This window comes from Homalodisca vitripennis, chromosome X, assembly GCF_021130785.1.
Source record: "Homalodisca vitripennis isolate AUS2020 chromosome X, UT_GWSS_2.1, whole genome shotgun sequence".
In the NCBI taxonomy this organism is placed as follows: Eukaryota; Metazoa; Arthropoda; class Insecta; order Hemiptera; family Cicadellidae; genus Homalodisca; species Homalodisca vitripennis.
In genome coordinates, this window is record NC_060215.1 from 46,612,967 (window position 1) to 46,631,619 (window position 18,653).

Sequence of the window (18,653 nt, forward strand, 5' to 3'; positions counted from 1 at the left end):
CCAGAAACGGCAGGAGATAATATATTTAGTTCCAAGCAATTACCATCGACTTCAAACGCAACAAGTTCTTAATTATATTCTTAGACCATATTAATGTTATGCCTATTAAAAATTATCCTTTTTAAATTTTCAATATCGTAGTTATAAAAATGTGCTGTAAGGTTTGTAAAAGGTACACGATTACAATTTATGTTAAAACTAGTTATACCTTGCGGTTTCACACGCAATTTCAAAGGATTTCGTATGTATGAGCATTTCTGGCTAGAGTGAAATATATGTGCGACTCTAATATACGATCAAAGAAATATGGCTAAAAGTGCATACTTATTAACATTGTAATTTATTCTACGCTTAATACAAATGTCTGAGAAGCCTATTTCTTACAAAAGTCAACTAAGATGCGTTTTATAATAGTCTTCAATTTATAATAAGTTAATAGTTATATAGTAGTTTTTTCTTTTATATATGCATTACGGTGTTCACCAAGTACTGCAGACTTATTTTTTCAAATACAAAGTTAAAAGTAGATTTTTGCAAAAATGTTTTAACTCCTTTACTGGAATTTTTCTTACTCTGTGCTAAACAGTGCTTGCAGAAAAGATTGAAATAAAATTGTTGTTACTACCAAGCTCTCCCTATGATTTTATGATCAAAGGTAAACAAATTAAAAGCAGTAGTTAAATTAATTGAATTAGTTATTTTTACAAGTGGGTAAATCAATTGTTAAATCGATTTTATTACGAAAAATTGTTCTTTACAATGAAACATAGTTAAATGGAAGTAATATGCAACTTAACGTTTAAATATTTTTTATAAGGATATATATGCTAACAGTGGATGAGTTAAAAGAGTGTAACTCCAAAAAAGTTAATATTACAATTTATCATCTGTGGAGCTACGCTCGTCTAAAAGAACTACAACAGTATTCACTCGATAATGTGCTGAGTTTCAGGACACTCTGTGTCTGTTGTGTTGTTTTGATAGGTTTCCTAATATTACTGGACGTGTTGTGAACTAGCGTTGAAGTAGTCGGTACTGTGGTGCATTATTGACAAATATGAATGATTATCCATTTCCTTATAAAAGAAAGTCAGTTAATTCTGAAAAATATCAAAGGACAAGGAATAAAAATACCTGTCTGAAAGGGATGGAGTACGTTAGTCCTAGTGGAAATATAGTTGCGTCTAAGCATCCTGAGTTTGCTTGCAGGTAACGTATCCTCTTGTTATTTTAGGATAATACGTAATGTTATTCTTTGTAATAAATATATTTTACAAGAATATTGTTTTCCAACTATCGCCCTGTTACTATTTTGAATGAGAAACACCTAACCAATTTTTAAGGGTAAACCTGCAACGTTAGTCACATCCTACCACAATTTATGATTTGTAAAAATACGTTTAATTCGCGTATTAATTAACATGCAAGTCCATTTTCTATTTATATGCTTTTTTGGGTTTTCCTTACAATTAATAATGGATTTTTAAGGGGTTTTAGTGTACGCATCTGAACCTACGAAATGTAAAGAGAAAAAGTCATTTCACATAGGAGTAGTTAACTGAAACATAATAGTCTAATACCTTTAAACATTTTTGTTCTTACTCATAATGCAATCATGCTTAGTTTTAAACCTTTAATGTATGTGGTTAATTTTATATAATTTGATTTTATTTTTAATTGAACTTTTTAACATTTTATGGTATATAACTTAAAATAGATCAGAATTTAAAATGCATTTCTGAACTCTCTTATCCTTTCTAGGGCAGGGGACAAATACTTTTTATTGGTTTCACATTTAAGAATGAGTGGAATGATTTATTTTATTACCTATTGCATACGAAGTACATTAAAAATTATTTTAACTCTCATCGTTTAATAATAAAACCCAATTTTCTGCGAACTTCTTCAAATTGTTCTTCAAAATGAAATTTTGATTGCTTCAGCAAATTATTGAACCGAAAATACAAATTATAACATAATTCTATAGGGAATAAAAAGGTGACAGGTAGAAAAATAATTAAACCAATAGGTTTCATATTTATATGTTTAATAGAATTATATTTACATAAAATCTTTATACATACATATACAGTAAATACACTATACTAAAACAACCAAATATTCAGGATAGCATTTCTAAGGATTACCAGATACTTTTATATTACAACTCCCCATATTAAATCACACAATATTAAAGGTATAAACTTAATAAGCTTCTTAAACTAAATAGCCAATATTAACAGTTAAGGAAATTGAACAAGATGGCTTGAAAAAAATAATTTAAACCTTATATGTACAAACTTCTATATATATATATACATGTACATAACATACGTTATACAAACACAATCACATAATAAATAGAGCATATCTTAGCATTCCCTGATACTTAAAATTACCTTCCTTATAAATCAGACAATATTAATTCTAAATCTCTAATTACTTAAAAAAACTAATTATAAAAATAATTGAAATAGATGATAATAAATAGAAATAGCAGTAAATTTTAACAAATTTTGGATATAATTTTAATAAAAGATTTGTTAATTTTTCAAACAATGCAAAGTCAGAACTCAGCAACACTAGATTAGGGAATGTTAAAAACTAAATAAAATATAATATAATACATGGTTTAAATATTTTAAATATCAATACAACACATTTTAATATAAACAATCCTGTAACCCTACATTCTTTCATAATTTTCTAATGGCAATGGTATAGTAATTCCACTTGTCTTAAAATTTCTACAAGAAGATAAGTTAGCAATCCGAGTAAGCTATTTGTAATGGTAATGGTGTAGTAATTAATTCTACTTGACAACATATCTATATATTTAGACGTAAGTAAAGTACTGACAATACACCTGACTACACCTTAATGTAGCCTAGCCTTTATGTTCTTCCGTGTTACATTATTAAATACAATCTCTTCATTCTCAAATATATATTATGTAATATTCGAGATTATCATACCAAACATATGACAGTGAATGATTTTAAGTAAAATTATTACTCATTGAAACATACTAACATGAAGAAACAATCTATCGTAAATTATTACTAACTAAAAAGGAGCAGAAGCTAATAATTTTAAAATATCACAGGTCAATCAGCACCAAAAATATTCAATGAAGATGCCATGAATAGGCTCTGCGCTGTATGAGATCGAAGGTGCTGTATACGAGTAATAGAATACATCTTCTTCTGAATATTTTTCTGAATGTTCTTGGTGGTTCCAAAGAGTTAGTTCATGGGGGAGAAGTGCCGTCTGGAGGTTGAATGGCTCCATTTGTCTTGGGTCACTGTAGCATATTGAAGGCGATTGGAGTTGATCCATTTCTATTAAAACAGGTGCTGCATATGCGTAACAGAATACCGTCTGGGGGTTGAATTGCCACATAACTGCAGGTGACTGTGTTGGTGGAGCGACTTCTGTTGAAACACTAACTGCTTGCTCTTCTTTATATTCTGTACCGTACAGTAGAGAAATGCTTCCATTTTCTCCTATTCTGTACGATACTTCTTCTGGGTCGATCCAAACAGTAAGTTCATGGGGAAAGAGAGCCCTTAATGAATCGGCTGAACAACCTGTTGCATTAAAAGCTTGTGCCACAATTGGATCCATGGTACCGTTAATTCTGATGCATCGATACGCTGATCCTCTATTCGGGTACTCTGGATACCAGTGGCTTTGGTATTTGTTTTTCAACAACTTAATCAGAGAGTCTTTGAATGAAGCTAGTTGTGTTTCATTCAATTGTTTTAATCGGTGCTGTCCCTGAAGCAGACGAATCAGGAATTCAACTGCAGTCGTTATTTCAATAATCATGGTGACCTCTCCAAATACCTGCAGGAAAAATAACATGTTATTTATGTGAAGAATGCTGTATTAGGACATTTATATTACCAAACACATTAACTCTTTACATATCTCACACCTGCGTTTTGTTAAAAATTTACTAGTTAATTAAAATAAGGATTAATGATTTACTTTTCTCTAATGTGTAAAGTTTTTGGTTCCCCGTATTCGTTTTGTTTCCTGGAAATTTTTAACTTTTTAATGTAAAAATATATCTTATCAAGTTGACATAATTTTATATAATATGTTTCAAACACTAGTATTTTTATCAAAAAGTATTGTTTATAAAGTTGTCATTGTAACGTGTCGGCATTATACAAAATATTGAAACTATGTTTTATCCTTAATATTGAAACTTGAACCTGCTCAGTTAGAAGATAACCATAACATTCGGTCTGCCGGTCTGAAGATTCCAACAGGGAAGCGTTAGCCACGGCAAATTAACGCCTAAGTTAAAGTTGTGTTAAAAACTAGAGTTTTAATTTGTATTTATAAAATGAAATTGTCTTACAAACAAAAATAATGACTAAGCACAATAACGTGACCACTGCCGATGTTTTTTAACGGAGCTCTGTTAAGAATGAAAGTTGAAATTGTTTACAAACAACTAGTTCGACAACTTTATACACATAATTAAAAAATTCTACAAACTACATACTCCAAGTTAGTACTCTTGAACAAATCTTGTATAAAACATTGTCATTATAGGATAAAATTTTTCCTACTTATGAATGTTAAAAATGTATTTATGTTAGAAAGTACCAAAAGAGGTACTTCGAATCTTGATGTAATATTGTTCAGAAATTGAATTGGTAATGGTGACTAAAAGTTATGTACGGAAATAAAAGCAGCATTAATTGCTAATAATTTCTGAAGCCTGGCGGCGAGCCCGTCTTTATTTTATATTCCTGTATTAGATTTTTATTTATAGTAGAAATTTATATGTAGCACATCAATCAAATCATCTGGACCATCATTTTATTAGTATTGTAGTTAATAATAAATATTATGTGATAGTTATTTTACTGTTCTCAGAGATCTGTAACCCTGCAGGGTCACTACTATACTCGTAGCTCTAATAGTCAAGTTAATTTCTCAATTAACCATCCCAATATACACGGCCAGTTGTAGGAAGCTGTATTTATTGATATGATGCATTTACATGTATTGCATCTATATTGTCCACAATTGAGCGAATAAAGTAAAGGAGTCCCAATGTGATCTAACTAAGAAATAGTAAAGTTGACATCTAATTTTATAGGGATATATGATAATCATTAATCTACCAGACTAACATCTCTCACTCAGCCCATGCCAATGTTTAAGCTAAAATCGCATTTATCGCATTTTGCGAAACGAGCCGAGAAAATGCGACGCTATTGAGAAAAGCTCTCGCAAAATTGCGACGAAAGCGAGAAAGAACTAACCACGAAAAAATACATCGTATTCGTAAAATACTGTTTTTCAATGATACTATAAGATCATATATTTTGTAATCACAGTAACTTAATTTATATAAAGTATTAGACAATTTCAGTACCACTGGTCGAAAAACTCTCGGGTTGGTGGATGCTTGCCTACTCTTGGATCTAAAAGTGTAGATACCCGCGTTTGAACGTTAACCACAAACGACTTAATTAAACTAAAGTTATGACAGTTACATTAAATTCAGCTTGTTTATGTTGTATCTAGACGTGCAAAGCAAATCATTAGCAACCAAATTCGGTGTCGGTGAGAATGAAAAAATATACCGGTTGTGGTTCTTTACTATTAAACTGCGATTAGAAATTCAAATTATACATTGTTACAACTGCTATTGGAAGGCTTAAAGCTCAAATAAAAAGAATTGATTATGAATAGTCCAATATATTTAACTTATTACGGCTCCTTCTTGCACTTAAGGGCGCGAGTGGGGTCGCTGCTTTAGCACCCCCTGGAATAAGCACCCCCTCGGTCTTTGGCGTCACGGCAGGGGGTGCTAATTCAGCGCACGGACACGGACCAGGCACTGAATTAGCACCCCCCGGCTACAAGGGGGTGCTTATGCGTATGGACATGGTCGCGGCCTTGAATAAATACCCCCTAGCATTCAACCAGCAAAAGGGTGTTTATCTTTTACTTATTCAATGTAATCATAAATATAATAGTTGTTATCTGTATTTTTGTGACGCTGCCACTTATAAGCTGCTATCTACGATTGTTTTGCAATTTCCGATAAACAATGAAATAATATAATAATCAAATATGCCTACTTTCTCTTCAAAATTACAAAAGACTTAATATTACATAATAAGTGCTCCGACTAGCAAGGCTAATTGACCTTAGGACTCCTCCGTCTCACACGCATTGTCATTTTTATTTTTTTATTTTCACTCATGACTTTGCTTTCTTAATTTTTTCTAAATATAATAATTAATTAAATCATATCCTTCATTTATTCTATTTCAGTTGATTCATTCAGCTAATACGTTTATAAAATTAATGAACGCACTGCTAAATATATATTAAAAAAAACATAAACTTCTCTACGCACAGATCATTAAAGCCCATGCAGGTTCTTTTCCCTTTTCCTTTCTTAAGTACGAGTATACAAAAATTAGAGGCAAATTAAAACTAATGATAAATGCTGCTTTTTTAATTTTAATTGGCTTTCTTAATTTGGATATATGGATTCATTCTTTTGAGGTATAAGATTTGTATTACTGTATATTAAGTTCTTTCATGACAACTGTAAGAGTACTATAAAAATACAATCATTTGTTATCCTCTGGAATATAAGATATTCACTTCTGTATCTACAATTTAGTGAAAGTAAAAGTTATTTTTGAGTCAATGTTTGGAGTATTACGGAAGGTAAAATGTAATTATGGTTTTTATACATAATTAGTCTAGTATCTATGCATTGTCATTTTTACTGTACAGGTATTGCTTATTGTTGTCCATACCAATGGAAAATCTACTCATAGTCTAGTTAATGGTATTCACTGAGCATTAACAGTTTAAGCTTAATCAAATCGTGAAAACTCAATGATTCATGTTTCTCAATATAATAAAAAATTATGTCATTTATATTATATGAATCCATAGTTAAATTATTTATTTCATTCAATAGCTTAACGAAAATGGAGTGTTTTTTCTTAGTTTAATTAAATCAAATTAAATAAACTAATATAATTTTGTTAACAATTTAGGCTCGTATTTTAGACAAAATAGTTTACTGTTACATAATAGAATTTTTCTTTGCGGCATTTTTGTTTCATATTTAATTTTAATTACATTTCAAAATTAATTTTATGAAGGTAAACAGATGATGCATGAAAATTAATTTTTTTACTTTTCATTTATTACAAAAATATGTTTACAGTACATACCATTAAATAATTCCTCGATATTTTTAATTTTTTATTGTATGCACTATTATGCGTACCGTGAATCATCTGCACAATGGAACAGCTTCATAGACTCAACACTACACAAAAATCCGTGAAATGGCACTCACAAATATATCTCAAGGTTACGCCAATAAGTATTACTATTGCTTACGTGTAAAATGTCCTCTATAGAATCATGCCTATCTATTCGTCATAAGGAAAGGAATGTGTAGAAACATCAAATACAAAATATCGCTTTCGGCTGAGTCGGAAGAAAGGTATATTTCATATGAGGGTACAAATTGGCGATGCATTATTAGTTTATGAACTTAACACTGTGATAAAAACTGATGGATGAGGCATTGGTTGCTAAGGATGAAGTAAATTAATAAAGGTTTCTTCCTAACTAGTTAATATAAAAAAAGTTTGGTCGACTTTTGACAATCTTACCCCTAAAAGATATATCCCTCTGGTAAAGGAATATACCCTCGATTATATTACTTTTTCTAACGGTATCGATGATAATAATTAGTTTCATATTATGAGAATAGAATTCATATTGGACTTTCATTTTAAATGTTATCAACAATTTCATGTAAAATATTATCACATATATGTGTTGTTGCTCTTTTTATAATGAGTAACCCTATTTTAAAATGTGGATCATAAGTCTTTTACTACATACAGTAATATAGGAAAGGAAGGATCGTGATTTGTAATTACATTAGAACATCAGTTCAAAAAATCATGGAATGTTGCATTTGAATAAAATTGGAATATCTTCCAACGAATATAATTTATTTCATCAGTAGTAAAAACATACATAGTGTCTGTTATATTTAAAGACACGAAGGATATGTCTATAATGTACCAGTTATTCTACAAAAATTGCGTACGAAGGCGCGGGTATCAGCTAGTAAACATAAAAAAATTTGAAGACCCCTATTTTTGCCTTAACATCGTTGCTCGTTATATATCGGCCGTCTACCAAATATGAAATATACAGAGTAAAATCAACCTGCAAATATCAATTGTAGGACTGTTGTAGGTCCACACATAATTTTGACAAAACCCGTCGGTGCACTACCGACCCTACTGGGGAAATGGGCGAAGACCTGGCCGCATCGAGTGGTCGAGTAATAATATCGATGTTCCGTGTGGAACTATATTTTTATTTGAGTTATTTTTCATTTTTCACAGTTGTTATTCTTATTTTAATACAGAACTTATTATGTATAGTGAATTTGTTTGATGAAATTTCGTAAGAAATGTAAGAAGAAAATCAAACAAGTGTTTGAGTGTACAGGACCAAGGTGTGGCATATTACACTCTCTGGGTAACGGATACTTTTACACGAGTAAAGAGAAAAGATAAACTAGAACACGGTAATGATGTTTAGACAAAAGCTGAAAATCATCGCCTTTTTGTATGCAGTTAACAAATCTTAACTATTGTGTGTTACATTAATCACACGTGCACTTCTAACCCATGTATCTGGAAGTGTCAAACATAATTACAATATTGTAAAAAGAAGAGTGAAATCTCAGTGAAGTCTTTAATAAAGCGTCTAAAAAAGTTAAAATTTAAAATTACACTTCAACTTAGCTGTACTTTTATTTTAAGGTTATTTATATCGGAAAGTGTAATGAATGTTGTTGCCCTCTTATTTTCAACTCGTTGTAGTTTTTAAAACTGATTTCTAGACCAGGTAGTCAACAGATGTATATAAGCATAAATATTATTTCATTAATAATAAAATAAATTACTGTACGTAAAATTTCATTTTTTTATACAGTAAACTTTTATGATTTTAATGTTTTATTTTCCGGGTAGAACAAAATCTTCAAACTTTGGTTAGGACAAACTTAACAACTGCAACATCTTTACTGGTACGTTTAGGCATCTAAGTTTACCACCTTAATCAATAGCATATCTACAAACTCCGTATAAATGTATAAGCTAAGGGTCAAAAGTAAGTCTGAGACCTTCCATCTAAATAACAAAATAGTAAATAGGAATATTGTGCGATCAACAGTAAAGAGCTACAATAACTACCGTTTTAATTTTTGGTATAGGTAATGAACATGTATTAGTGTTTTTTCTGACGTCTTAATAAAAAACCTATATCCTGAAATAAGGATATTATGACCACAGTTCAACAATGTAATGTCAAAATCAGCTGAATAAAACAGCTTAAATCATAAAAGCTGATTGTTGCAGACCTCATTCAGTACAGTCATATAATAAAGGTGAATATTGTTTGGTAGTTGGTTTTCAAAAAGAAATTATCTCCCTTAATTCACAACTAATTTTTAAAACTTGGTATCGTTGGATTTTTAATTAAATTGCGTAATAATTGAGACCTTTTTGACCATATATCGCTTTCAAGATATTTACGCTTAGTAATTTTTTGAAAATAAAGCTTGTAAGAAATTTAAATTTATGTTTGTAATTAGCCCTTAAGGTTATAAAGGTATATACAACATTTAAACTAAACAATCTATGAAATATAAAAAGCTAAGTAAATAAAGACAAAAACAAAACGAAATTGTGGCTATTTGGGTAATTATTGAGTTTTAGAAAGGTGAATATGATTGTTCTTGCCTTTGGTCCGGGAATAATGCCTGAAAATATTGGTAGAAGGTTGTCTGACACTCTGTATAATAATTTTATATACAGAGTGTCCCGTAATTAGTACAAGGCTATATCCCGCTACTGTTCAGGTCATGGCAAACGCATTTCAGAATAAGGGAATGGATCTTCGGTGCTTAGTTTCCTATCTGTCAGTCTGTATGTGTTTTTTTTATAAATATTTAAAATAGTTAATATCTTACAATGAATAACCAAATCCTAATTAATCCTGGATTAAATATTTGTAGTAACAAGGCCGGTAATAAAAAAATATTTAGTAATACTTTCGAAATGGCGGCCATTAAATCTGATTAACTTTGAATGTCTTAAAATCCAGCAGGTATACAAAAATAAATCTTATCGTGGATTTTATTACAAATCTAATTACTTAAATACCATTTAAAATGGATAATAAATAACTAATTTAGAGCATCTTTACTGTGAAAAACACGGTTCGTGAAAATAAATTAACATCAGCTTCAAAGTATCTTATCCCTATTTTTTTAATTTTGTGATTTATTATGCAAAACCATTGAAATACATGTTTGAGGCCTATCTAAGGATAGAATTGCATCACATATTTGATGTTTAATGAATATTTAATATCTGTTGTTTTAGGACATATTTATTTACGAAAATTTAGTCAAGCGACAATCAGATGTTTTTCCAATAAAACAGTTCATCTTTGATGTTGTCATCTATAAAAGATTTATTGTCTGAATATTACTGTACGATTGAGCTTTTTGTTTATTATTCTTAATATACAACAGATAACCTAAGTCACTTTAATTTAGTTTTTTAACAGATATTGTGAATAAGTTTAAGCTTTATGTTAAATAAAACAGTTTATTATTGTTAATTAAGACGTTTCATTTTGTCCTTCATTGGCCATAAAGGCGTTCGTTGTTGATAAATTTGCAATATCTCTAGTTGTTTTTAATTTATTAGACAAAAAAGTTGCTTGGAAACAGATGTATTTTCTGTACTTTAAATAAAGGGACTAAGATGTGAGCACAATTGGCATGAGATATTCTGGAGCTGCCGTTTATTCGATTTTTGTATTGAGACCTACTCGCTGAGAACCTCAATGCCGACAGTGTTTTGTTACAGTTAATCTGTGCATATGATATTTTATATATTTTGTCATAAGATTTGTGATAGAACCCTCTCAATATACACTTCTTGCAATATTTTAGAAAAATTGCAAATTTTAAGAAGTTAAAAGGTAAAATATTTTAATAGCCACTATTTTGAAAGTATTAAATATAACATCGTAATATAATTTTAGCCGCCATAAAATGTTGACCAAGACTTGGTAGGATTAAATTTGTTAGGTTTGAAGATATAAAATGTTTATATCTTAAAAACGTTTATTGTTCTATTCCATGGGGTGGGTTATTCATCTCATTAATAAGGTATAGGCGCTGATTTAGCACTCCCTAGATCCAAGGGGGTGTTAAATAAGCACATGAACACGGTCAAGGCGCTGAATTAGGACCCCCCTATTCGAAGGTGGTGCTAGATCAGCACATGAACACGGTCAAGGCGCTGAATTAGGTCCCCCTATTCGAAGGGGGTGCTTATTCAGGGCCTGGACACGGCCAATGCGCTGATTTAGCACCCCCTTTCGTGACGTCAAAATGACGTCAGTAGCGAGGGGGTGCTATGTCCAGGGGGTGCACCCGCGAGTGGACCATCATGCACAACATCGCACTCGACGGTCTGAAGGTTCCAGCGAGCGAGCTTTTAGCTACAGCAAATTAACACCTAAGTCAAATTTGTGTTAAAAACTATAGTTTTCAATAAAATGAAATTGTCTTTAAAATCAAAATAATGACTATAAGCTCAATAACGTGACCACTGCCGAGGTTTCTTAACGGAGCCCTGTTAAGAATGAAAGTTGAAATGGTTTACAAAGAATTGGTTCGTCAATTTTACGCACACAATTCAACATTCTAAAACTAAATACTCCAAGTTAGTACTCTTGAACAAATCTTGTATAAAACATTGGTCTTTATAGGATAAAAGTTTTCATACTTATGAATGTTAAAAACTGTAATTGAGTTGGTAAGTACCAAAAGAGGTACCATTTTACGTTATTGATAGCATAAAAACTTAAATTTAATGTTTTTATCTACAAGAAAACTAAATTTTAAATTAACTTCCGTTATTTTCTCTAAACTAGTTATTTTGTGCTTAACGTTTAAACTAGGTTATCTTTAATTTTTAATTCGATATAATATCAAACGAACAGCTTGCTTGTTATGACAGTGGTGATGACGCGCCGTTGCTTAAACAAATACAAACAAAAAGATAAAAACCGATGTTACAATTAACTTTTTTAAATAAAATTAAAAAAAAATATTTTAATGATTTTACTGTGTTCAGAGATCTGTGACCATGCGGTGTCACTACTATACTCGTAGCTCTAATAGTCTAGTTAACTTCTTAATCACCTATTACAATATAAGATAATAATTGATGTTGCAAGTAACTTTTTTTAATCAAAAATAATCACATTATATAATTTCATTTTGTACAGTATTTTAAACAAGAGAAATTTTTTTTGCATATTTGTACAAGTTAATTAATCTTATTTTAATATGCTTCTTTTAATAAGACCTTTCAAAAACCTTGTATTATTGAGGTTATAAATATTTTAACAACACACTCTCCTTTTAGGTTTAGTATATAATAATAAAGGTTTAGTATTTTTATCATGCTAAGCTCCTTTATTCAATATACTTTCCTTAATTATTGGAATAAGCTACATAAATTTAAATTTATATACACTGATATTCCATGTATTGTTGTATATATTCTATAACATTCTAGGTATCAATTACAACTTGTTTTTATTGTTTTTTCTTTAAAACAAACATAAGGTCATAGATTAAGCAATAGTTCTACAGTGATGACAATTGAAGGTATTAAAAAACAGTATTGATGAGAAAAAAACAAGGGAAATTTACTACTACGGAATATAACTCTCATGTATGCTTAGTTGAATTGCTATGAAACAAAGGAATCATCTAATGTTTATCGTTCAGAAGAATGTTACTGAAAAAAGTTACTTTTACATATGCAATCAGTTGTCACAATTAACCAAGCGATATGCTACTAAAGATTACCTTAAGTATCGTTACATATTATGTGAATTATTATTATTTTACTATCACTTACTTGAAAATATCCTAAGAACGTAGTTACGATGTTGGTCTTCTATCAGGGGGGGGCTTTGCAAGGAGACGTTCTGCGATGAAGAACTGACGAACGAATGTGGTCTGAAATCTTACTATAAGGCAAACTCTCAATGCTCCCCTCCCTTTCTCTTCCTAGTGGTGAGCCAATCGCGCTTCAGCTCTCATCCCCACCACTCTATGTGGGGAACCAAATCCTCTTTTGTTGATAGGACTGGAGGGGGAGCTTACAACATCAACAGTTACTAATGTTTAAACTAAGATATAGAACAAATTGCAGTTTGTAATCGAAACAAATTGGATCGTAATATGCTATTCGTGTGACTAAAATTATGTCCAAATAAACTTTTCATTTGAAATTTTTATAATATAGCTTACGGAATTTGCACTACAAACGATTCCTTTGTATACCGTCTTCATTTATATCCAGTTGCACACATAACATAATTTGAAACTTCAACATTTTATGATTATGTGTACATCAGCTACACACAAACTCAAATTTATGTCTAATATAGTTTTTGCACCTTTGCCCTAGCGTTTTCATAGAAACCTGTAAATCCAAAACTTTCGGAATCTTATTTGTATGTTAATGAATTCACAAGATATATTGCCCAAAACACATGTGGTTTACAATAGTACTTTGTTTGTTATAATCCGACATTTATGAAACAATTGAAAAGTAGGTGTTTGGATATCAACCAAATATTTATTTATATTTTACTACTAATAGAATACAGTAAATACAATAAATTAGCTGATCAGTTTAATAACAGCATAACAGAAAGAACTCCTACCATGCATACGAGATTAGCTAGATCTACTACAACTCTAGAGAACCATTGCCTAGTCCTCCGTTACCAATCTACTTTTACATTTCTCTATAGTTACAGAACAAATGTTATTTTACACTTCAACTTCTAATCTTGAACTGAGAGGCTATTTGGTAGTTTTGTTTATAAAGAGACAATTATGAAGAAGAGAGAACTTAAAAAAGCTGATTAGATCTTTCATACTGAACTATATGTAGTATTGCATTCTCTGCTTAGTGCTCGTTACACTTATTATATTACAGAAAAATGAATTATGACCGAAAATAACGTTTAACAGTTTATATCTGAACTATAATTAAATATTAAAAACCGCCTTCTTTTTACTTCAAAATCTTTACAGTTACAAAATACTAGTTTTTAAACCAATGTTTCCCCAATCACAGAAACAACTTGAGGTCTGTTACAAGTCGAGTTAAAACGTAACCATACATTCTGAAGACCCTGTTACCCAAAGGTCAAGTCAAGTACATGTAACTTGGAATAACAACGAATGCTTCTTCACTTACTGAAGACGTTTATTAATGGATCAAAACTCGAATTTAATTTTAAATAAAAAATGTCTAAAGCAGAAAATAGTTTAAATTTAGAACGTTTTGTCTTCATATCTTATACTGAGTGGTTAGTTGGCAGAATTGTTTATAGAAATAACTATGAATATATTTAAGTAGAACTAAACTAAAGTCAGTATAGTAAACTGTGCGGCGCGCAGCTAATAGAAAAAATAAATGAGTCTTCCTGTTTAAATACGGTTTTAATCTATTGAAATATTTACTAAAGGTATAAAAAGTACCTATTTTTAGAATAATGAAGTCTCATTAAAAACTTGAAAGCCATAACTTGGTTATAATTAAATTTTTTTATCTCATATAGTAGAAACTCTACTTTAGAGCAGTGAATATATCATGATTTGTTCAGCAACACTGTACAACAAATATAGGTGTAATATGTTATATTACATATTACGCACTAAAAATTAACTGGCCACTAGCTCTAACTCTTGTGGATTTAATGAGACTTGCTAAATATTGTTAATTTTATGTAGCGTACCAGAAAATATGATAAGTATAGCTCACATCTAATCAATATAACACTTTTCTCAGAAAAACGTAAAAGTGGTCCTGTTAGAAAATGAAAATTCATAATGAATTTAGTTTGTGATGGAAAAAGTGATCATCTGAGAGTTATTTACTTTTTTCACGAGCTATTCAAGAGGCTTAAACCGTATTTGATTCAGAAAGGATTCTGAGATTAAAATATGTGTATATTAGGATTAATAGTGTTCACAATATCTGATGTATAAGACCATGAATTCCGAACACTCTTAACCTAGTTTAACAATTAAATAACAGGCTATATAACTAAGATGAATCAATTGAGTTTATAAATTATGGTGTTTACATGAGAGGCTTTATTACTTAAAATTTGTAGTGCATGTTCGAAAGGCTCGATCTACGATGACGTACAATGAAATCGCATGGGGGCTTAAGTGCTAATTCTTCTCTTCATTGCTTTAAAAGTTACGGGAAATTTCAACGCCACCTCAACGTGCTGCTATGCCTACATTAATCAAATTAAAAACTTCTTATGTAACATTTTGTATCACATCAATGATATTTTCTTTAAAGTTATTTATGTACCACAGCTTCACAAATATAACAGAGCTAGGGAATGGGCTTCATATGTAAACCGTTCAATAGATTTGTTTGACCTGCCTCTTTCCACTTTTATTTTGCGGCTAATATCACACCTGTAGCCTCCACAGAGTTCTATTTAGTGCAACTTTGTTACACGTTACACTATACCCTTAGCAAAGGAAAAACACCATCCCAAAGCCTAGGAAAGCGCAAAGTTCTCCTTAGGATATTTTATAAGTTACAATATTAAATAGGAATATAAAGATGTTTTAAGTGGACTCCCTATAATCAGCTATCATTCCAATACCAGATAATATCCAGGGTGAAGTCAGGGGCGGTTAGAGTACAGTTCATAGAAGGATCAAATATGTCCAGAAATAGAAAGTTGTGTAGTGTAGCAGGCATGTAAATATAACAAAGAAGGAAGAGGAACCTTTGGAACTGGATTCTTGACTCCCATCGTGATTTAGAAGAGGCAGGCCCACAATTATACCTCTTACGTATAGTGACAAAAGTTGAAATCAATAATAAATTTCTAGGAATAGCAAAGAGGATTTTGTTCACTAAAGAACAATAAACACCGGGTTCTAACTGTGCATATAAAAGAAGCCCTAAGACCTCGTACTAAGAATTCCAGTTTTAAGGTGACAGCTTAACACAATATTCTGTTGTGTTAAACTGGTGAAGGCCTATCTGGTCAAGGGTCAAAGGATGAATAGAAGAGCGGCGGGCAGCCCAGGTAAGCGTATTAATCACGCTTCACCGAATACAGCTAAAATTACTTCTTTAATAATACAAATTACGCTAGTGATATAGTCTTAATTATGTCAGATGTTCATGTCAATTAGCAATATGTGTCTAAATCATTAATCAATACTCAAAAGTTGAGTATACCAACTTTTAAACATTTATATGAGTATCAAAAATACAAAATTAAAGATACGTAAATATCCTACTTTAGCCATTATTACGATGCTTAGTTGAAAACATGCTCAGTATTTATATTCGTATCACATCACCAAATTGTAATAAAGACAATACAGATACGCTAGCAAGAAGGTATAAACAGTTTCTATTATGTTTTCAATGATAGCTTTAAGTTTTCGTTGAGCCCATCAAAAAGCTGCTCAAAAAAGATTAACAAGGACTGACGAAAAAGCCACGATTATTGAACAAAAAGGAACAAATCAGAAACAAAAAGGCCATTACTTAAAGCTACGCATAGTCTTACATAAAATCAATGTATTTTAATTAATTAACCTGGGAAAGAAACCGCTCTCAAAATATGATTTATACTGTACGATTTCCCTATGATTCTAATTGTTCTAATAAATGTTTCAAAATCTTAATGTATCATCACCGGTAATCGACAAAATATATTAAATAATATTTTTATACATTTCATTTGGAGAGAATTTAAAGCCCCTATCTGCGGAAATCCATGGATATATAAATTCATAAATACGCAACGGCATTCTACAAGGAAGCTACTGGATCTTAGCTTACGGTTTGCTCTTGTATACTTGAATTTACTCGTATTTATCCTTATACTCGTTCGGAAACTTATTTACCGTTAGTAACAAATTTGATTCTGTTTAAAAGCATCCCATGTAAAGAAGTGACTCTATTTTTGAATGATTCGTTCTTGCTCCTGTTGAATATGGTATTTAATGTGACTTTCCGAATTCACAAATTTACAATTTAAATTTAATAGTTAAAAAATAAATTTCATACAGATATTCTTTTTTAATGTGTATAGTAAACTTTATTGCACAAAATCAACATTTACTTTGGTTCAACTTGTACATTTGTAACATACTAATTCACTCTTTATTAAACCCCATACTATTGATTTTTAAATTCTTTTGAGCTTGGTCTGCATCTTTTCCACAGAAACTGTTTAAGAACAATATTCTAATAAAAATGTTACCAGTGGCGATAGATTTTACGTGCAGTTATTTATGTCTTTTAAACTCGTTAATATTATCAACCGTAAAATTATGAGCAACAATCCCGACCGATTTTGTTTATTTATTTAGCTTCAAAATTACCTCTTTTGTAATCGTAATATATAAACTAAACAATAGTTACATTTAACAATGTCCCTTGCCCCACCGGACTTAACTCTGAAAATATGCATAGTCATTGGTGAAATAATTTTTCTATAAATAAGATAACTGATAGTGTGAGAATAAATACACCGTATATGTCTCAAGAAATGCATTAGTGGCATATTTTTAACTGAGATGTCCCAATTTGAATCAATAATAATTAGATTTAATCTAAAGTTATTAATATTAATAATATGGCCTAAAAGTTACATAGTGGTGGGTGGGAAGCTGTAACGTGATCGGGCGGTAATGACCAAGGTCAAAGGTGAGGCGATAACCCTTTTGTCTATAGTACTGCCTTTCTGGGTCGGCGGGATCAATAGTGACGTATCTATTTACTTTGCAAGCCTTCAAGAGCATAAAAATGTGGAAGCTTCTAACATATCTTCTGTTGTATGACTTGTGGTTTATTTATCAAGACAATACATCTATATAAATAAAAATGAATTTCCGTTCGTTAGTCTCGCTAAAACTCGAGAACGGCTGAACCGATTTGCCTAATTTTGGCCTTGAAATGTTCGTGGAAGTCCAGGAAAGGTTTAAACGATGAGAAAATATAACAAAATTGCAAGGAAAATACTAAAAACGACAATTTGATTGTCCCATACAAACTGTTCTTACCTGTCAAACGTTTGATTTATGTTCACGTATCCATAATTAGTCTGTATTGTGTGCGTTCAGAAATATACATTGAAATTCGCAGACCCGGTGTTGCCAAATTAACTACTTTATAGCTAGATCATCTATAAAATATTCCTATTGATCATTAAAGTTAAAATAAATCATTTAAATAATACAAATTTAACTTAATTTAATTTAACAGCTGTAACAAATACAAATGACGAAGTGTCTCAGCAACATATGTTTACTTACTACTGCATGCAATTTTGGGTAAAAAGGCTGTCGCCATTATAGGTTAACATTATTAGTGCAAGGAAACATTAATATCAGATACTGCTTACAAGCCGAGAAGAAAACGACCTAACATAGGTCGTCGAAGTAGATCGAATGT

General features: G+C 30.8%; 1 protein-coding gene across 1 annotated transcript; it reads right to left on the minus strand.

Moving 5' to 3' along the window:
• Positions 1–3,111: 3,111 nt before the first annotated feature.
• LOC124369433 (protein BTG2-like) lies at positions 3,112–3,831 on the minus strand. The gene has a single exon (XM_046827439.1). The coding sequence runs from the start codon at positions 3,829–3,831 to the stop codon at positions 3,112–3,114; it is 720 nt and encodes a 239-aa protein (XP_046683395.1).
• Positions 3,832–18,653: the final 14,822 nt, after the last annotated feature.

Coding starts and splice junctions, on each gene's coding strand:
- LOC124369433 (XM_046827439.1), bottom strand. CDS start 3,831: ATGATTATTGAAATAACGACTGCAGTTGAATTCCTGATTCGTCTGCTT.